The 21,742-nt window shown below is 49.7% G+C and overlaps 1 protein-coding gene across 1 annotated transcript; it reads left to right on the forward strand.

The window, feature by feature from the left end:
• Nucleotides 1-1,268: 1,268 nt before the first annotated feature.
• Nucleotides 1,269-18,680, forward strand: Urm1 (ubiquitin related modifier 1). The gene is made up of 5 exons (XM_034496966.2): nucleotides 1,269-1,395; nucleotides 5,720-5,790; nucleotides 15,270-15,351; nucleotides 17,280-17,328; nucleotides 17,692-18,680. Exons 1-5 carry the CDS (start codon nucleotides 1,361-1,363, stop codon nucleotides 17,758-17,760), a joined length of 306 nt encoding a protein of 101 aa, XP_034352857.1. The 5' UTR covers nucleotides 1,269-1,360; the 3' UTR covers nucleotides 17,761-18,680.
• The last annotated feature ends 3,062 nt before the right edge of the window (nucleotides 18,681-21,742 follow it).

Raw genomic sequence — 21,742 nt, forward strand, 5'->3', positions numbered from 1 at the left:
GGCCTTGGGGAAAACACCCCCAAATGGCTAAGGTGTTTCCAAAAAAAAGATCTTGGGTCCAAGGAGCCACTGGCACCAAAATGTTTTCATGGCCTACCCGAAGAACAGTGGACCTAGGGATGGGCTGGGTATCCCATACATTTATGGTCATCCCAGACTGTCCCTACCCTCTGTTGGGGTGAGACTTACTCTCCAAATGGGGACCCAGATACACTTCCTGCCCAATGGGCCACAGTTAACTGGCCCAAAAGGAGAACCCATGGGTGGAGGAAAGACCTCTTCGACTGACCCAGACTGGGAGCTGACAGACAGAAGCAGTTTTCTCCATGCTGGTCAGAGATGAGCAGGTGCTGCTGTGGTGGACAGCACAAATGTCATTCTATAACTTCAGAAAACTTATTTCAGTTTAGGATTTCACATTTGATTGTAGGTGTCTCCCCGTCTCCCTGCTACACTGAGAGACCTAGAGACAGGCACTTCAGTTACACCCTTTATTACTCTCTCCACAGGAACAAACAATCTGCCAGACACATTGTTAACTCAATAACCGCGGAGCAGAAGACATACAAATCACCACCTGACACAGATGTCTGGATAGTAAGATGGCAGTTCCTGAGAGATAACTGGGTCAGAAACAAGAATTTGGAGATACCATGTATTACTCCCTTAAACTTAAGGGTTGACAAGATTGTTTGTGGATTCTTTGTTGGTTTTGGTTTTGAGCCCTGGAATTCCCTACGAAGATCAGGCTGGCCTTGCATAATCCACTTTTTTTTTGCCTTTCTGAGGGCTAGAATTAAAAGCGTGTTCCACCACGCCTGGCTTGAAAACAGGTTTGTAACCAATGAAAGATCAACAGGACATGGCTCACAATCGTGTCATCGGACGGTGACTTTTTTTTTTTTTTTTTTTTTTTTTTTTTTTTTTTTTTTTTGGTTTTTCGAGACAGGGTTTCTCTGTGTAGCCCTGGCTATCCTGGAACTCAACTCTCTAGACGAGGCTGGCCTCGAACTCAGAAATCCACCTGCCTCTGCCTCCCAAGTGCTGGGATTAAAGGCGTGCGCCACCACTACCCGGCGGACGGTGACATCTAAGGTGATGCCCCTTAGACGTCTTTCTTCAGAAAGTTTCTTCTTTCCTGCTCAGGTTTTTTTGCCAGGTCTGCAAATAACCCAGGCAATCCAGACCCAAATAACCCAGCCCACTGGTCCGGGACCGCGCCTTTGTCCAATAGCTGAAGAGTAATGGAGTTTTCCCTTCCAGGTACCGCCTTTTCCGCTTACGCTACCAGGTGGCGACCGGAAATAAACGGGCGCTCCGGAAGTTAAAGGGCGTGTCCTGCTAGTTTGGCTTCCTTAACATGGCGGCGCCCTTATGTGTGGAGGTGGAGTTCGGGTGAGTGAGAGCTGGGGCGCCGTGGGGATGGAGCGAAGCCATAGGGCCTGCAACTCCGGACCTCCCTCGGCCTTCCGAGGCTACTGTCATCCTCCGAGAGCCAGGATAACCCCTTGGCCTTTAACTGGCGCGGTCTCCGTGGGCGACGAGGCCGTTAGTCCGAGAATAGAGACGCACACATGGGTAGGGAGATGTTTGGAGTCCCTCTCCTTGGTCTTGATCGTGTAGAACTCGGAGGCATGGCAGTGAGCAGGCCGTCTTCCAGCATGTTCTACCAGTGCCGTTCCGAGCCCGACTCACCTTTTCTGGCTTCTGAGCTTCTAAGGGGAGCACGAGTCTCTCTGTTGAAGAATCTTCAGTTCTGTCTTCAGGCGGCAATTCTCGCCTAGTTTCTTTCTAGAGGAAAATGTGACCAAGATAGGACCCTTTTTCTCAAACCTTGGAATTTTAATTAGACTCTAGTCTCTTGCAAAGTAGTTTGGTAAGTGCCTCCTTCAGAGTCCAGAAGAGATACAGGGATAAATAAGATGCCACGGAGGGAAAGACCAACATTGGTAATATATTATGAACATGATGAAAAGGTCCAGAATTGAGGTACACGTCATTACTTGAAGGAACACAAGGAAAAGTGAAAATCGTCTCAAATCATTTTGTTCTTCCAACACACATAATGCTTGTCATGGTTTCAAAGCCTGCAGAAGACAGACTTGGGAGCTGAGAACAGACAAAGAACTGAGGCTACTAGAGATGAGTGGTTGGTTTCTAGAATCATGGAAAAACTGTGTGTGTGTGTGTGTGTGTGAGAACAAGCCAAGGTTGAAGTGAAGGAAAAACTTTAGGGTAGAAGTGTAAAATTCATCCCAAATGCCTTCCCCTTGGATGCCCCCATTCCTTTCATGTTGTCCCTTCACTGGGCAGTTCATTCACCAGTCATTTACTGAGTGTCTACCATGTGCCAGGCAGTGAGCCAGACACCAAGGATACAAAGATAAATGGCACTCTGTCTATTCCCTACAGTGTTCACATTTCTTTCTCTTGGAAGGGAGTAGTCTCATGAATGTTAAGTGTAGTTTAATTAATGATATTGCCTCGATGCTTGGATCCAGTTAGAACTACATTGGTCTGACCTCCTGTTTTACTTCTTCTAACCTTAGCCCAGCTAACATGTTGCCTCTAAGAGCAATGTTGACTTTCAGCAAGTACAGGACAGCATTCTTTACCCACCTGTGCATCTCCTTCCACACCTCCCCAGATAAGTGACCCATCAGAATTGCAGCTTACTGGGCATGGTGGCTCATGTTATCCCAACATTTGGAATGCAGAAGCAGTTTGTATCTTTGTTATTTTGAGGCTAGGCTAGGTACATAGTGAGAAAGCTTTCTGTAAATAAATATGCTTGCCAAACCCAGAAGCCTTTTCTCTGTCCTCCTATTTTGGCATTGTTTGGAGACAGGAGCTCATGATATAGCCCAGGCTGACCTCAAGCTTTCTCTGTTAGGTGAGGCTGGCTTTGAACTCTTGGTATTTCTACTTCCTGAGTACTGAGATTACAGGCATGAACCACCCTGACAGTCATCTTACATGTTTTTACCTCTGACCTTTGATTAATTGTGTCATTTGATAGATAGGCTTCACCTTTTACTGTGAATTTGAGAGGATTTCAAAGGATCTGTAATGCCCATCATTCTTTCCTCACTAGAAGAAGTCCTAGAAATCTAGAAATTGTTGTCTTTAAGCACTGGGCAGATGGGATCCTCCTGGTGCCACCAGCTCTGTCAGGTCCTATAAAAGGCTTCTCATCTTTGTTGTTGTTGTTGTTGTTGTTAGGACTAATTTTGTCATCTTTTGGCCTCTCGAACTTCTGGTATCAGAGGTGGTTTTGTTTTTTAAGACAGGTTTTCCCTGGCTGTCTTGGAACTCAGAGATCTGTTTGCCTCAACCTCCCTGGCCTGGGATTAAAGGTGTGCCCTACCACCGCCCCACCACCTTCAGGCTTTCTTTGTTTTTTTAAGACATGATATCCAAGATGGCCAATATCTCAGATTCAGTGGGTAGCAGAGAATCTCTTCAGTGCTGAGATTACAGGCGTGTACTATCATGCCCAGTCTGCCTGCAGTGTTGACTATGGAATCCAAGACTTCCTGAAGGCACAGCAGGCACTCTACTGAGCCACACTTCCTAGCCCTAGCAGAGCATATTTTGAGGACACACAGAATTGGAAGTATAGTACAGGCATTTTGGGGGTCCATCATTTCAATGCTGTAATGACCTAGATATGAGATTCCCTTGTTTTGTTTTGTTTTGTTTTGTTTGTTTTTCGAGACAGGGTTTCTCTGTAGCCCTGGCTGTCCTGGAACTCACTCTGTAGACCAGGCTGGCCTCCAACTCAGAAATCTGCCTGCCTCTGCCTCCCAAGTGCTGGGATTAAAGGCGTGTGCAACCACTGCCCGGCTAAATATTTTTTTTTTTTTTAAATTCCTGCTGTACACCAGGCCTTATTTCATTTACAGGCTATTTGTGTTCCATGAGGCGGACAGAGAACAAACATGGATGGGTAGATTTGTGGGTGTCGGTGGTGGTGATTAGTTGGTTGGTTGGTTGATGGGTTATTTAAGCAGGGTCTCATGTAACACAAGCTAGCCATAAACTTATTATGTAGCTGAAGATGTCCTTGAATTCTTGTATCTCCTGCTTCTATTTCCCAAGATACACACCTGTCACTGGTATTAGCAGATCACACAGGAATTGAGGTATTGAAAGAAGATGGAAGCATCTTGATTAAGTCTGAATGGCAAATCTTATAAAACAAAAGAGACTTTGGCCTTAGGTCTCTGGGGGCACAACAGCCCCATGTCTGCCTCACTAAATTAGGTGTGCCTTTCTGTCCCTCCAATTGTGCTTCGGGAAGTACTAGGCTCTCCCTCAGGGCCTGGCCGACAACAGTGATAGGTCACTCAAAGCCTCAGTGCTTTGCTCTTCCTCTGTTTGTAAGAGGAAAAACAGATCCGACCTCAGAGCCTGGCACTACCAGGTTTGGCCACTCTTGATTATTTGCCTCCAGTTGCCACCCCTCTTCTCTGACCCTCAAGTCCTGAACCCCCTGCTTATCACCCTCCCCCAGCCCAGCTGCTGCATGTGCCAACCCCTACCCAGCAGAAAATGAAGCTCTTGGAAGGGAATAAATGGAGGTTCTGTGTGGGCTTGCAGCTGAAATGGCCCTGCGCACAGCCACAGATGGGCCTCTGCTCCCCCTCCACATTTCTGCATCAACAAAGCGTGACCTTGTTTAGATGACAGTCGCCCCATGTCTTCCCATGACAATGTTTGCCTTGCTTTTGCCTCCTAGTGGGCTGCCTCAGGACATCTCTGTTCTCTGAGACTGGAAAGGGGTGGTGGGGTAGGAAACATCACATCCATCAAATGTCTGTTTTGAGGCCTTCTCAGTTCAACCCCACATGAAGTCTGAGATGGGAATCAGGAAACCCACAAACAGTAGCAGTGTGGGGCACTGAAGGCCCTGCTGCCTACACTGAAGTCCTGGCTTTGAGCATCTCTGCTGTCTTGACTGTCTCTTGGCTAGGTGCTAGGACACAGAAACAAAAGGAACTCTGCCCTTGGGGACTCTCAGAAATGCTCTGGGGTTTTTTAACCCAGCTTATCACCCTTCCCCAGCCCAGAGAACTGGGCTTTAGGGGTTTTCTCCACTCTGTCAAATGAAATTAACAATGTCTGCTTTCCCCCCTCCTCTGGGATGACTAGAGAATGAGATGGGATGAGGAACACCCTGTAACTGACAAGGCGATAAGATTGGTTCTTAGTGTGAGCCCTGTGGACTCTCTCTGCCCCTGTTACTGTGTGGTGAATAGTGCCATGGCAGTGAGCAGGAACAGGGTTATTTCCACCTTATCTAGCCAGAAATGCACAGGGTCTCCAGAGCACCCCAGAAGGGGCCTCAGCAACCTTTAAGATCAAGGCTTTTAAAGGTAGGTATGTGGCCAGGATCTGACTGGCAGGCAGGGGTAGGTAGAGCCTCGTTTTCTTCTTGGGCTAGCAGTTCAAAGCCTGTATTCTACTGCTGTGTATTAAGCTGCCTCTCAGCAAGCAGAGGAGTAAAGGAGGCTGCAAGCTTGGGGGTTCCACTAATGGTGAAAATGGTTTCCATTCACTTTACCACAGTAAAAAGGCATCTTGAGGGGCAGTCACTAGTTACTCTGCTGTTCCTGAACCTTGGTCTTTGCATCTCCTCAGCTTTTACCACAGTTACGAGACTCATCTCAGTCCCATTAGCAGTACTTAGCTGTCTTTCTCTGGCCTTCCTTTGTAGAGGTGGTGCAGAGCTCCTGTTTGCTGGAGTGAGGAAGCATCGAGTCACCTTGCCTGGGCAGGAGGAGCCCTGTGAGTATTGCATTCCCGCCTGCTCTCTGGGGCCACTGGGCATGGTCTACATGGAAATAGTTTGGGTTGCTGTGGCTGGTAGCAAGGCAAAACGAGACTGCAGAGTATGCTTTAACTTCTGTGCTGGGGCTGACCGTCTCTGCAGGAAGGGGTGGGAAGCTGGTCTTCACATGGAGAATGGCTGGACTGACAGCTCATCTGTTAAGAGCACTGGCTGCTCTTGCACAACTCAGATGTAGTTCCCAGCACCCACACATCTGTAACTCTAGTCTTGGGATTTAAGACCTTCTGATCCCTGGGGCACTGGGCATACATGAGGTGTACTGACAGATGCAGGCAAAACACTTTTTTTTTTTGTTTGTTTTGTTTTTTTGTTTTTTTTTTTTTGTTTTTCGAGACAGGGTTTCTCTGTTTAGGCCTGGCTGTCTTGGAACTCACTCTAGACCAGGCTGGCCTCGAACTCAGAAATCCGCCTGCCTCTGCCTCCCAAGTGCTGGGACTAAAGGTGTGCGCCACCACTGCCCGGCTAAGGCGAAACACTCTTACAAGCTAATGTGATATACACCTTAAATCCCTGGGGAAGCAAAGGCAGGAAAGCAGGTGGATCTCTTAGTTTGAAGCTAACTTGGTTTACATAGAGATTCAGGCTAGCCAGGTTACCTTGTCCTTTTTGCAGGGGTTGAGACAGGGTTTCTCTATGTAGCCCTGGCTGTCCTGAAACTCGATCTGTAGACTAGGCTAGTCTTGAACTCACAGAGCTCTGCCTGCTTTTGCCTCCAGATTGCTGAAATTAAAGCTGTGTGCTACCACTTCCCAGCTTGAGACCTTGTCTTTGAAAAACAAAGCAAAACAAAAAACTCACTAGTATATGTAAAATAAATGAATCTTTAAAAAAAATTGGGCATGGTAACACACACCTTTCATTTCAGCAGTCAGTAGCAGAGTCAGGAGGATCTCTGTGAGTTCAAGGATAGTTTTGTCTACCCAGCAGGCTTCAGTATAGCCGGAGAGAGATCCTGTCTCAAATGGGGGGGGGGGGGGACGGTGGTCAGCAAAAAGGTGCTTGCCACCAAACCTGGTAACCTGGTTTGATTCTCAGGACCTATAATGGTAGGAGAGACTCCCTCCGGTTGTTCTTTGACCTCTATAGGTATATCATGGCACACACATGTGCGTGCGCATGTATACATATACATAATAAAAAAGGGAAAGGGCTGGAGAGATGGCCCGGCGGTTAAGGGGTCTTGAGTTCAAATCCCAGCAACCACATAGTGGTTCACAACTATCTGTAATGAGATCTAATGCCCTCTTACGGGGTGTCTGAAGACAGCTACAGTGTACTTACATATAAATAAATAAGTAAATAAATAAATAAATAAATAACTGGGCCAGAACGAGTGAGGCCAGAGAGGGAGACGGGAAGGTGGGGAAAGAGACTTAAAAATAATAATAAAGGGAAAAAGAAAGGAAACTGCCTTGCACAGTGGTGGCCCACACCTTTAATCCCAGCACTTGGGGGCTGGAGAAATGGCTCAGAGGTTAAGAGCACTGACTGCTCTTCCAGAGGTCCTGAGTTCAATTCCCAGCAACCACATGGTGGCTCATAACCACCTGTAATGGGATCTGATGCCCTCTTCTGGTGTGTCTGATGACAGCAACAGTGTACTCATATAAATAAATAAACCTTTAAAACATTTTTTAAAAAAATCCCAGCACTTGGGAGGCAGAGGCAGGTGGATATCTGTGGATATCTTGAGTTCAAGACCGGCCTGGTCTACAGAATGAGTTCTAGGACAGTCAGGTCTACACAGAGACTCCTTGTCTTGGGAAGCCAGAAAAGAAAGAAAAGAAAGAAAATTGCATGTGTTTCTTTCTCAAGAAAGGAAAAATAGTGACTTAAAAATAAACTTTGGTGCTGGGAATGTGACTTGGTGGTGTAGTGATTGACTATCGTGTACAAAGCCCTCCATTAGTCCCTAACACCACCAAAAATATCCTGCCAGGAAGAACGGGGATGTGGGTTGAGGGGAGTGCCTAAATAAGAGGGGAGGTTTTCAATTCGCATCTTTATAATACTTGGTAACCTTTCTTGAATAGCTATGCTGAGCACCCCTTTCTTTCTTTTTTTTTTTTTTTTTTTTTTTTTTTTTTTTTTTTTTTTTTTTTTTTGGTTTTTTGAGACAGGGTTTCTCTGTTAGCCTTGGCTGTCCTGGAACTCAGTCTGTAGACCAGGCTGGCCTCGAAGTCAGAAATCTGCCTGCCTCTGCCTCCCAAGTGCTGGGACTAAAGGCGTGCGCCACCACCACCCGGCAGAGCACCTCTTTCATGGTAAACCACACCCAGTAAGACCAGCATGAACTAGAAGAGTCTGTCCCTGTCTTCATTGTATTTTTCAGTCCTTGTTTTCAGATTGGTGGTTGTTGGTAATAAAGAGTTAATTTTCACAGGTCTGCCTGTATGACTCACTATGACCTGAAGAACAAGCTGACTGTCCTGAGCTGGGACAGAAAGTTGCCAGCGTTAAATATCAGGGTAGCAGGATTGTGTGTCCCTGTTAGGGAAGATCCACAGATAATAGAGGTGACTGTAGTTTGACAGTCACATAGCCTTGGTGGCCTTGAGAGGAAACAAGGAATTCTCAGATGAAGCCTCTCAAAGATTCTATCCTAAAGCCTGGTTAGAAGTTTATTAAAACATCAGGCCATGCATGGTGGTGGTCACCTTTAATCCTAGCCCGCAGTAGGCAGAGGTAGCTGGATTTGAGCTCAAGGCCAGCCTGGTTTACATAGTGAGTTCCAGGACAGCCAGAGTTATATAGCGAGACCCTGTCTCAAAAACAAAACAACAAAAAGGAGTTTTTTGTTAGTGGTGGGTTTCTCTGTGTAGTCCTGGCTGTCTCGGAAGTCAGTAAACTCTGAGATTTACCTGCCTCTGCTCCCAAGTGCTGGGGTTAAAGGCATGCTATGTCTAGCTAAAAAAGAAGTTTATTAAAATACCAGTTTGGGCTGCAGATGTAACTTGGTTGAGGTTTGCATGCACAAGCCCTTTGTTCCGTCTGGGCTCCAACTGGGCGTGGCAGTGGTGGGGAGCAGCGACTAGAAGTTGAAAGTGAGAGTGATCTTGAAGCCAGCCTTGGGACACATAAGAGACTATATCCAAAATAAAATACCAGGGGTTACGGTTTATTTCTTCTAACATTTGTTTGACACAAAAATACCCACATTTTCACAGTTTGCTCCCCGTGTCACTCACTAAATACTCAGCAAGTGGTGCCTTCTGTAATCATGTTCCTCTGCATGATGCTAGAGGTGGTTTTGATGCCTTTGCTCTGCTTCCTGCTCATTGCTGACCTAGGAGGTGCCTGCCATTTCTACTGGTTGATTAGTTGATTCATTGACTGACTGACACAGGAGCGTCCTCTATGTAGCCCAGGCTGGCTCTTTTCCTCTGCTGCACCTTCACAGAAATATCCCACTTGTGATCCAGTCATGTTAAAGGATAGCTAGCAAGGGAGGGCAGGAGCTGAGCAGCAGGTCTTGGGCGTTTTAAACTGCTTAGCATGCGCTTCACAGCCTCTCTGGGGCCAGCTGTTCCTTTCTCTGCTCTCCAGGCCTGTTTGCTGATCCCTTTCCTACCTCCCTCCCCTCCCCTCCCTTCCCAGTCCCTGTGCAAAATTGCTTTTGAAAAGATCCACTTTCTGCTTAATTAAACAATGAGGAGCGTCCCCTCACACATCTGTAAACCTCCTTCTGAGGCCAGTTTAGCCCACAAACTGCTCCATTCTTACCCCCATTCACTTGTAAATGGAGCCTCTGAGGTTCCCTCCACCCCTCTTCTCTTTCATTCCTCCCATGCCAGCTCTTTCTTCTCCTTTAGCTCTGGCCTGGGGTGGGAATCCAGAAGAGCCCTGCCTTGGAGCCCAGCCTTGCGCTTGGTAGGGAAGGGACACTTTAACTTATGGTGAGATTTAGGGTCCAGGTGGAGGTGAGAAGACACTTTTGTTGGCATGGGTCCTGTGTTCCAGTAGGCCCAGTGGACATGAGTGGCAGAGGGCAGACTTCTACTTGGGAGAGAGCAGTTTAAAACGAGCAAGCCCTGTCCCTGTGTGTTCATAGAGGCTGGGTAAGGTTCTGCTGCAGTGAGGATTCACTGTGAGGAATGAGTCTCTTCAGCTCTGAGGGCTGGCATTGACACTTTAAAGCAGTGGTTTCTTCCTAGAGCTGGGACACGTTAATACAGTTCCCCATGTTGTGGTGACCCCAGCCATACTTCATAACTGTGATGTTGCTAGTTGAATTGTCATATAGATGTCTGACATGTAGGATATCTGCTCTCCTGCCTCAAGGTCGTCATGACCCACAGATTGAGAACCACTGCTCTAAGGAGCCCTGCCAGTGTGGGCTATCAGTATCTCCTAAGCAAGGAGGGGGGGGCGACAAAGGATTCTGGCAGGGGGGTCCTTGTTTTCTTTTCTTATTTTATCATACAAGGTCACCCAAGACCATTTTCATACAAGTATATAATAGACTTTGAGTACCTTCCTTCTCTTTTGTGACCCCCCACTAAGTCTTTTGAAGTAGAGTCTCTTGGAGCCTAGGCTGGCCTGCTGTGTAGCCAGGGATGACCTGATCGTCCTGCTTCAACCTCCCGAGTATTGGGCTTACTGGCTTTCACCACCAGGTTGTTGTCTAAAATGGGCACAACATGGTTTCTACGCCATGGCCACCTTTAGGTCAGGGCTCTGGCAGTGCAGAGGATGAGGAATCAGGTCACTTGAGTACACAGCTTAGAGCGCCCATGTGTGGAGCGTTGCCTCTGATTGATGCTAGCATTTTGCCTTAATCCTCATAGCAACGCTTTTGAATGTTGATTATATCCATATTTGTCAGGATAAATGACACTAATATATTGAAGCGAAGTGATTTTTTGCTGGAGACTATCTCGCCCTCTGTGCAGGCCTTCTCTATTTGGCCTTTAACTGGTCTGTTACGAAGCAGCAGCTTCTCTCCTCACTGTCCCCAGACGGATGCACTGGGAACCCTGCAATGAGTACCTTCTTCCTTCTCGGTACTAAGTTTACCACTGGTTGTAGCATGCACAGCCTTGGAATGGGAGTCTTTCCACACAGCCTGCCCAGAGGCTCGACCAGCCCCTGGCATCTTACTGTTCTGGACCTAAAATGGGAGGAAGATGGTGGGAGTGGCACCATGCTTATAGCCCCAACTTTACATGGGAGGCTGAGGCTGGAGGATTGTCTGAGGTAGAACTCAGGACAGCCTGGGCAACCTGGGAAATAAGACCAGTGTGTGGGCCCCACACCTTCTCCTTTCTGTTGTTTGTTTGTTCATTTGTTTTTGAGACAAGGTTTTTCTGTGTATCCTTGGCTGTCCTGGAAGTCACTCTATAGACCAGGCTAGCCTTCAGCTCACAGAGATCCACTTGCCTCTGCCTCCTGGATGCTGAGATTAGAATGCACACCACTCCGTGGCTGTACCTGTTCCTGTTTCTGTTGCTGACATCTTGCTTCCTGTGAGCACATAACATCTATGGAAAGCCCAGGACTATCTGAGTAGTAGTATGATCCTCTCTCTAGGGCTAGGGGCCAGGCAATGGACAAAGCACATAAAGAACCACCGTACTAGAGAGTCCAGAGGAGACAGTTTCTTTCCCTGGATTCAGGAATACTTGATAGTCGAGGCACAGCTTCTAGAATCATGTGGATTATCTTATTTGATCCTTATAACTACACTTTTTTTTTTTAAGATTTATTCATTTTATTATGTGAGTACACTGTGCTGTCTTCAGATATGCCAGAAAAGGGCATTGGATCCCATTACAGATTGTGAGCCACCATGTGGTTGCTGGGAATTGAATTCAGGAGGAAATGGCTCTTAACCACTGAGCCATCTCTCCAGCCCATAACAACACATTCTTTTCTCAAAATACTGTTTTTAGTTTCATGTGTATGGTGTTTTGCATATATATATTTTTGTGTATCATGTGCGTGCCTGGTACCACAGAGAACAGAGCAGGGCATCAGATCCCCAGGGACTGGAATTGCAAGAGATCATGAACTGCAGTGTGAGTGCTGGAGTCAGACGTGGGTCCTCTGCAAGAGCAGCTAGTGCTCTTAACCATTGAACCATCTTTCCAGATCCACATTTTTTTTTCAATTTGTTTACAACTTTATTTTTGTATATTTTTGTATATTTATGAGAGAAGAGAGTGTGTGCCTACCTGAGAAGACTAGAAGTGAGTGTTAGATCCTTATGCTGTATTGAAGTATATGGAAAGTGTTTGTGAGCTGCCCAGCATGGGTGCTGGGAACCTAACACTAGTCCTGGAAGAGCAGCAAGTGCTAGTGACCACTGAGTGTCTCTCTAACCAGCAATGCACTCTCATGTCTTTTCTCTTTTTCTTTCCTTTCCTCTTTCTTTCTTCTTTTTATTTTGTTTTTGTTTTTATTTTTCGATACAGAGTTTCTCTGTGTAGTCCTGGCTGTCCTGGAACTCACTCTGTAGACTAGGCTGGCCTCGAACTCAGAAATCTGCCTGCCTGCCTCTGCCTCCCAAGTGCTGGGACTAAAGGCGTGCGCCACCACTGCCTGGCTTTTTAAATTTTTTTCCTTAAAAGAAAGGTGAGGCTCTTGAGACTCCCTTTCCTGAGGTTGTGTAACTAGGAATAAATGGAGTCCAACTCTAAACTAAAAGTGGCAGGCATGGTGATGCACACCTGTAATTCCAGGACTTAGGAGGCGGAAGCCCAGGAGTGGGAGTTCTTGACTACATAACAAGTTCAAGGCCAGCCTGGCTACACAAGACTCTCATCTAAGGTAGACAGTTAAGACTGTCCAATTTCAACTTCTATGTTCTTCACTTTCCCGCCCCCCACTGGCATCATAGGGTAGAGTTCTGACAGCAGCATCCCTGAGCCTGCAGGCTTCACTCTGGGAATAGTAGTATGTGTGCCATGTTCTGTGGCAAGACAGAAAAGCATGGAGACATGGGGCCAGGGGGTGCACAGCTCACCAGAGCTTCTAGGGTTGGGGGGAACAACCTCATCCAGAGTAGGCCTTCTTCCCAGGGCCTCCTTCCTTGAACCTGCCAGTTGCATGGTGCCTCAGCTCTTTCCATATGTGCTTCCTTCTGCCCAGAAAGCTGTCCTCGTCCAAGCCCGTTCATCCTTCAGGCCTAAGCTTCACTGTTAGCGCTCGTGGAAAGGCCTTTCCTGGTCCCAAAGGAGGTAGCACACAGCACTGTTAATTAAGTAATGTCTGCTCCCTTCTTTCTTGAGGAAAGCTCTGCATCCATCTTGCTGGCCCCATCACCACCCTAGTGCCTGCCATAGCATAGTTGCTCAATAAATGTTTGTCTTGTGAATGGCAGCCCCAAGAGGGAGGTGCTCAGGAGGAGTGAGAAGGAAGGAAGGTAGGTGGAAGGTGGAAGTAAGGTTCTCTACCCCTATCTATTCCAGAGCCACCCCAAGCCACACACTGCTTAACCCTTCCTCCTCCCTTGGGCGCCTTTGGAAGCCGACCATCTGGCTTGGAGCCTATTTGCATATTGTCTGGGCCTCAGCAAGCCAAGCAAGATGTCCCCGGGGGTGCGTTTTAGGCCAGTCTGAGTGGCCCTTGCAGCCTGAGAAGGGAGCCATGAGTCCCACCTCTCCCCACCCCCAAATCCAGGCATAGGGACAATACAGACGGCTGTGATACAGCAGCCTCACCATGGTAACAAGCTATCAAAAATGTGGGCGGGCTTGGAGTGGGGCAGGCAAAAGAGGGAGGGAGTGACCTCAGCAAACAGGAGCATCATGATAAATGAGCCAGCACTGGGCAGAGGCTCATCCCCAGCCCACCCCCGGGAGTCCACGGCAATGTCGTCAAGTGGATGACCCCAACATGACCACTAGCCTTTCCCCATTCGTGAACTATCTAGAGTGGATCAGAAACATGCTCTCTTTGGAGGAGCCAGACCTTGTCCCCAGAAGAATCCTGGACTGTCAGATATAGCCTGTAGTCATTGGGCAACCTCTTCCCGGTTCTTTCTTCTGTGTCTAAACACCCAGGCACAGCTCTGGCTGCTGAGGCTGGCTGATGGATGTGTCAGACTCCAGTGGTTCTGTCGAACAGCCATAAGATGTACGGGCTAGAGGCTCACCAGACAGTGCCAAGATGGAGGCCAAGGGGATTCAGGACCAAGGGGAAGCCTCTGCAATCTGGGCCTTGTGGAGTCCAAGTGCAGCCTGAGGGAGGCAGCACCCTTCTTCTTTGTCTAGGAGACTACACATTTGCTTTGTTTAAAGGGAATTTTAAATTGTGAGATGACAGTTTTAGTCCATGAACACTGCCTGTTGCCCTGTGGGATGTTTGTGTCCACTGCACCTTCCCACCTCCTAGCCTTACCCAAGACTAGACCTGCATATGCATTGCAGTGCGGGGCTCATCCCGGGAGCAGAGACTCTTCCCTGTGCACTAGCAGTCCTCCATTCCAGGACTGACTTCTTAGGCCAGACTCACTTTGCTTCAGCTTAGCCTCAGAGCTCTGTCCCGGGCACCATCAAAGGCAGTAGACCTCTTTAAGACACTGACTCAGGACAGCCCCCTCCCCCAGGGCTCCTGAATGCCACTTGTTTCTCTGGGCTCTTTGTCAAGTCACCTCTGAGAGCAGGGCTTCCAAAGGCCCCCAGGAATAACCTGAGTAAAGAAGGGTTGGGGGAGCTTATGGATACAGGCCAATTCTGGTTTGTCATAGGCTGGTCCTCCTGGGAAAGGACAGATAACCCTGGTAACCCTGGAGACCACTGCCTCCACGTGCTGCACAGAGACTGGTAGCCATCCCACCAGAGGCGGCTCTGAGTGGCAGCAGATCAGGAGAGGCCCTTGCAGCCCAGAACCTCTTGGCTAGTCAAGTTGGCCACCCCCCCAGGGCTCTGCAAAAGTGATTTGTCAGTGTCTGCCTGGTTAGGAGCCTTTTCTCCCTCTGCTAGAGGAAATTAACTGATGTTATCGGCTCAGCGATTGTTTTTCTCCCCTTACAAAGGGAAATATATGCAGGCCCTGCTCATGAGCAAAGCTGAGGCCTCCCCAGCTGGACTGGCAAGAGAGATAAAGGTGGCAGTCTTTGATGCCCTCTAAGCAGCCTTGTTGAGGTAGCATCATCCCAGCTCTGTCCCCGAGTTCTTTTTTCTAATAATTTTTAATTATGTATACATACATGTGGTATATGCATGTGAGTGTATGTACACGCCGAGTTTAGAAGAGGTATCGGATCCCTAGATTGGAAGCATATGTGTTCGTGGGCCACCCAGTGTGGATGCTGGGAACTGAACTTTTGTTTCTGACAGGTCACCGCCCTCTCCTAATCAGGTTTCTAGGCCCTGAGAACCCCATGTTCACTTCCTTTTGGTGCTGGGCATGGCTTTGAGGCCTAGGAATGAATTGAGTTTGACATTAGTTTGTTCTGTGCCTTCCTCTCTAGGGGATATCCGGAACCTCCTTGTCTGGATCAAGAAGAATTTGCTAAAAGAGCGGCCAGAGCTGTTCATCCAGGGAGACAGTGTGTGAGTTCCCATCCCCCGTCCCTGAGCAGGGCAGAGGGAGGGAAGGGTGTCTAAGTCCACATCCTGGGGTCTGAATGTCTCATCCCTCAGTCCTCTGAAGATAGAGCTGTACTCAGTTCTGTTTCTGTTTGTCTTATTACCACACTAGGCTGTCTGAGGCCATTAAACACCCATCTGAAACACACACACACCTTTAATCCCAGCACTTGGGAGGCAGAGGCAGGCAGATCTCTGAGTTTGAGGTGAAGCTGGTCTACAGAGCGAGGAGTTTCAAGACAGTATGTATATAGTCTTGAAAACAGAAATGAAACTAAAACAAACAAACAAAAAAAACATATGAAGGAAGCTTGGTAAAAATTTCCCAAAAAATGTGGGTTATGCTTCTCGTTACCGCAGACTTGATGTTTGCAGAAATTCAGATGAGTTACTTTGCTTCTCTGGGCCTTGCTTATCCTCTATATAGAAAAATACTAAGAAAGTAATACTGCCCAAGAGCTCTCTCACCCTGGTCTAGGACAGCTGTCCCACAGGCTTCTCTTAATGACAGAAGCACTCTTCAGGAGTGCTGTCTGGTGGTAGCTGCTGCCACTTGAGGCTACTTGAACCCTCAAAGTTGGCCAGAGTGACTGAGAAACTAAGTGCTCTATTTTAAAAGTGTGGTGGTACACACCTTTAATCCCAGCTCTTGGTAGTTAGAGGCAGGTGGATCTCTGAGTTTTAGGTCAGCCTGATCTACAGAGTGAGTTACAGAATACCCAGAGCCACACAGAGAAACCCTGTCTTGAAAAATAACAAACAAACAAATAAAAAAAAACCTGTCTCAATAAAATAAAACAAAAAGGTCAAGTGGAAGTTTGCCACAAGTTTGAAGACAGTGTGGGGACATAGCAAGACCCTGTTGTAAAAATCAGACACAGGCTGGAGAAAGCTGTTAAGAGCATATGCTGGTTCTCCAGAGGACCCGGTATCATTGCCAGCACCCACATCAGGTAGCTCCCAGCTGCTTCAACATCCTGTCACTTCACCTCTAGCTCTGCCTCCTCAGCCTCTGCTGTGCCCAGTCACTTATACACACTTACACAGAATTAAAAATTAAATATCATTCAAAACACTCCAGTTTTGTCCTTTGTCATTGAAATAGGTACATGTGATCAGGAGGTTCAGTGGGAGGCACCACAGAGACAAGGTCCCAGGTCACTGTATGCATATGCCCACTTAGACACAGAGAATTTCTCCACACATCCCAACCTTCTAGAGAAGGCCCAAGTTCCTCATGTCAAGTCCTCACTTCTAAACAAGGATGGTCTTCTGTGTAAAGGAGGGCCACAAGACTGTGAGACTCATCTGCCTTCAAGCATGGGTCCCCTGTGGCCCGGGACTGCTCTCCAGTCTCTAGTTTCTGCCACAGCAGTCCTGGAAGCCACCTGCAAGGACATCAGTGTTCCCTGGACCATTGCCGGTAGGAACCAGGACAGACTTAAGCATCAGGTGCTTGGTCCTGTCCAGGAGAGGCACCCTGGAGACGTAGAAGCCAAAGCCCTTTCTTTCCAGAGCCTAGGAGAGTTAAGTTAGACACGGTTACTTAGACAGTGGCAAGTAAGCCCTGAGCACTGTGTTGTACCCTCCACAGACCTTGTGGGGCAGACCTTGTAATTGGCCTGTCTTCACATGCAGGAGGCTGATGCTCGGAGAGGCATGACAGGTACAACGCCTTTCCTGAACTCTCAGCAGTAGGTGATGCTGACCTTTGCCCGCTTTCTTTAAGATGCTCTGCAGTCCATGATTGTCTGACCTGGTTTCCTAACCATATAGACTGTGGCTTTCACTTGTTGGGAAATCGGAAGGAAAGGTTCCCCCACATTTCTGCACCCCACAGACTGAGCCTCCCACCTTCTGCTTCCTGCTCCTCATGACCCTCTTTCCCACAGGCGACCAGGAATCCTGGTGCTGATTAATGATGCCGACTGGGAACTGCTGGTCAGTACCCCAGTGACACCACCCCACTGACACCACCCCAGCCCCTGCCTTCCCTGCCCCTGCCTTCCCAGGCCCTGCCCTCCCAGGCCCTGCCTTCTCTGCTCCAGTGGGAAACCCCCGAGTTCTGTTCTGTCCCGGCTGGGTAATCTCTTTCTCATTTATGCCTCCTCCCACCCCCAAATGAGGAGGGAGGGAAGCTGGGAGCTTACCCCTCCTGCAGATTTGAAAGTTGTTGTGTAGGCTCTCCATTTTTCTGGTGAGGGTTTTCTTTCTTTCCCGGAACACCCACTTTTCTCTGTGTCCCAATACCTGGAAATGACCTGGACCATGTTTTCATGGTCCTTGCCCTTTTTCCTGACCCAGGGGGAGCTGGACTACCAGCTGCAGGACCAGGACAGCATCCTCTTCATCTCCACACTGCATGGGGGCTGAGGCCTCCTCCATGAGCCCAAGCACCTTTGCAAGGGGAACACAGGACAACCACAGCACCCCTCGGATCTGCTTCCAGGCCCTCAGTCCCCGTTGGCTGCCTCCTTCCCTGATGTACCCCTGAGCTTCCTCTAGGCAGGGAAAAGAGGCCAGGTGCTAAAAATGAGCCTTTCTGGGCAAGGCACGTGAGCAGGGAGGGAGAGCAGCCGCCTGAGCCCAGCACTCCTCCCAGCAGCTGAGGTGGGGGAGGGTGTTCCTGTGCTGTGTCAGGAGTGGAGGGGGCTCTGTGCCCAGGTGACCTAGCTGCTTGCCATTCCTGAGTCTTGGTGTATCTAAGCCCTTAGTGGTTGCCTGGAAGGCACTTCAGTTCCTGAGACATCTTCATGGTGAAGATGGATGGACTGGAGTAACTGATGAGAAGCCCCTCCCTTGCCATAGATTAGAGGGGCTTCCGCCTCAGTTTCCCCATCTGGACACAGAGAGCTCTGCTTGTCCCCCACCGATGTCATTATGGAACCCCAGCTGGGGTCCCCTATTCAGTGCTCACCTCCCTCCCCTCCACCCAGCAGCTGCTCTCCTAGCCATACCCCTCCTCCCGTTCCCCCCATCCCCAGCCCTTGACCCTGGCTGGCCTCCCCCTCACATAGGCCACCAGATGGGCTCCTGAGACACTCTCCAGGCTGCCTACAACTCATTCTGTTGAGGGTAGAGAATGGAAGGAAGTAGCCTAACCTTGGGGGGGGGGGCTCAGCATGTATAACTACAGGCTCCTGAAACAAGCAAGATTTGGGTGTGCAACCCCTAGTAGACAGAAGGCTGTGTCCCCTACCCACCCACCTTTCTTCCATCCCTTCTGGAACTCTGGAGACTTCATGCCTGCAACAGCTGGCCTTGGGCAAATAAAAAGTCTAAGTTGTTTACTAGCCTTGCTTCATCCTTAGAAACTGGTGGTACCCTGTATCCTACGGATCTGTGGGTTCTAATACAAATGCCCTGTTCTGAGCCCAGGCTCAGAGATGGCCCTTACCTGAAAGGTAAAAACATGAACTGTTCCAAAGAGAGGGTGGATCAGTAGGACCGTCTGGATGGAGGGAGTGTAAAGCCTTAATGCCCACCCAGCCCAGATCCCAAGCCAGAGATGCTCATCCACCAGCCAAAGCTAGGCTTTGTTCTGCCAGCTGCAGCCAGCCGTCCCAGAACCCAGAAGACGGTGGCCGAAGTTAGACTGCTGAGCCTCAGACTTTACACCCTGCAGAAAAAGCTTCATCTGACCCAAAATGTTGCTTTTCACGATGTCAGTAAGGTGGAATCCTTCACCTTGCATAGATGAGAGTAATATTGTGGGTCAATGTTAAGGTGTGGAGAGCAGCAGACTCTCATGGAGAGCGTTCTCATGGAGAATGACCCCTGCTTACAAGCCGTTCCCAGGCACTGCTGCACAGCAGACCTTGTGTGGTAGGGCAGGTTTTTGTGGGTAGGGACAGCCAGTGTTGGGGCCAAGTGCAGCTGAGGGTGTGCTGAGGTCAAGCCTTGTCGTAGTTTTCTTACTATGACATTTTTAGAGTCAGCCTGTCCTGGTTCCTGGACTTCAGCTACTGGACGTACATGCTAGGATGCCTTTTGCAGCTGATGGGTGGGACGGTGTGGGTAGGGCTCCTTGCTTTTATGGCACCCCAGTTTATGCTTAGCATTTAGGAGGATGGGCTGAGGAAACAGCTTTCCCCATGGGGTGCCTCTGCCGTTGTGGAAATTGGTCAGAGCCTATTCACCCTAGTCGTCCACCCAGGTCGATTCTTAATTTCTAGCAGAAACGGGTCAGAGACAGGTGACTCACTAAGCACCATCAGCGCCCAGCAGCCCCCCTCCCATGCATCTCTTGGCCCTTGCTTTTGAGGAAATAAACAAGTTCCACTACCTCTGAAGATTTTTTTTTTTTTTTTTTAATGAAAAGGGTTGATTTGTCCAAGTTCTTAATTCCAAAGCCGTGGCGATTGCCCGGCCGGAGCACATCATTCCCCAGCTTCTCGGTTTCTGGCAGCAGCGGGAGGCACAGCCCATCAGTCGGTCCAGAGGAGTGTGTGCGAGGGGTTGGTTGGCTGGTTTGGGATATGCGGGTTGGTTTCGGGTTTGTTTGTTTTTTGTTGTTGATGTTGTTTGGGGGTACTGGTCAGGGGACAGGTTGAAACACATTCAAAACGAGTTAGCAAAAGAATTTTGCTAGCATCTACCTTCAACCCCCACGAACTGCGGTTCTGACCAAGGATGGCGTAGGAACCACATTCGGGTCCCACCGCTGTGTGCCAGCTTCGTTCCGGCCGAAATTTGAAAGCGGGGAAACCGGGCGTGATCGACTGGAGGACCCTGCCAGCCGACACGGGTCACCCGCAGAGGAGAAGGAAAGAGGCGAGGATGAGGATGGCGGCGCCGGTGGCAAGGACTTTTGTCCCCTTTTTGCGTGCCAGTCTGGGGCCACTATGCTCGTTCTGGGACCTGCCGGCTGCCCAGGAGGTCTCCCAGCGTGGACCTCCTCTCTGTGGCCCCCGTCTCTGTTGAGACCGGAGCTCAACCACAGATGTCCAGCCACAATTCTCGGTTGGCCGCAGACTCGTACAAGAATTGCGTTTGGACAATCAGTGGCGAAGCCCCTGAGTTCAGGGCCCCGGTCCCCCTCGGGGTTCTGCCTGGCTCCTTAAAAGCGCACACCAGATCTCTGGAGCTGCGTATCGGAATACCTCGCAGAAGCTCGGCAATCGCAGCCCGTCCCGCGGTAAGGTGGACAAGCCGGTGTCCAGATCCCGGCCCTGCTAGGGCATCCCCATCGCCCCCACGGCTTGTTTCCTTCCCATAGTAGCCAAGGGTCCCTAGAGTAACCCGCGTTGTGTCTCTGGGCGGCCCCAGCTTGGAGGAATATCCTGTCAGGCCCAGGGAACCCCAGTACCCTCTCCCCGCCCCCAGGCTGGGCTCTGGGAATCCAGAAAACTGGTGCCCGAGGCCAGTGGCGTCTCTTGAGCCCCGGGTCTGGGATGCTGGACTCAGGGGGACCCCTCCCCAGCCTGGCCCCGCGCACGCACCGGCTCGGGCGCTCTCTGCTTCCTTGTGGCTGAGTCGCGGGTGGTGGTAGCCCGGGCAGCGGGGAGCGCCGGAATGTGCCGCCGGGTCACCTGCAGCGCCCGGGGAGCCGGGCTTGGGAGCCGGCGTGCTGGCGAGGCGCAGGGCTGAACCCGAGCGGGCGCCTCTGGCGGCTTGGGGCCGGGGCGGGCTTTTAGTGGGCCGCTCCAACAATACGGGCCTGGCGCGGAGAAAGGGGCTCGGCTGCAATTGGTACTGGATTTGAATAACGCCACGGGGCCATCAATGGTCATTGTGTCGACGGGTAATGAATCTCCGCTGTCTCTCGGGCTGGCCAGGCAGCTGCAACCTGCGCTCAGGCAGCTCTTAAAGACATAGCATGCCCCTCCCTGGGGGCCGCTCCCCCCACTCTGCACCGGCAGGACCCTGTGCCCTCCCACCCCACTCAGCACCCTCCACTCCCAATGCCCCGCCTGCTCGCTCAGCTTGACCCCTTTGCCGGTGCCCCCCTCCCTCCAGGGCCAGGCACCCACATCTCGGTTCTGGACTCTGGACCTGAATGAGGCCTCTCTGAGCTTGGCTGAGTTCCCCAAGAGTAACCAGGAGACCCCAGGATCTTTTAAGGCCCAAGCTTCCTTCCAGTTACATCTTTATATTGAGTCCTCACTCCTTAAAGCTCCTTCCCAGGGATTTCTCCATAGTGTGAGGGGGTAGCAGTCTAGAGGTCAGAGGGTCACCTCCTTAGACCGCTTATCCGAAGAATAAGGAGGAATCATACAGTCCCAACCAACAGGCTGAAGATGCAGTCTCCAGAGACCACACCCCCAAGAGGGATCTGGAGGCTACCCCTCCCCTCCCTAAAGACAAGGGCTTGATTCCCAGAGTCCTGAACCCCTAGCTGCAGCATCAACGGATG

Source organism: Arvicanthis niloticus, chromosome 2 (assembly GCF_011762505.2).
Source record: "Arvicanthis niloticus isolate mArvNil1 chromosome 2, mArvNil1.pat.X, whole genome shotgun sequence".
Lineage (NCBI taxonomy): Eukaryota > Metazoa > Chordata > Mammalia > Rodentia > Muridae > Arvicanthis > Arvicanthis niloticus.

Excerpts from the sequence above, each read along its gene's own strand:
- Urm1 (XM_034496966.2), top strand. The coding sequence starts at position 1,361 with ATGGCGGCGCCCTTATGTGTGGAGGTGGAGTTCGG. Across the intron at positions 5,791-15,269 it reads GCCTGGGCAGGAGGAGCCCT|GGGATATCCGGAACCTCCTT; the intron begins GTGAGTATTGCA and ends CTTCCTCTCTAG. Across the intron at positions 17,329-17,691 it reads ATGCCGACTGGGAACTGCTG|GGGGAGCTGGACTACCAGCT; the intron begins GTCAGTACCCCA and ends TTCCTGACCCAG.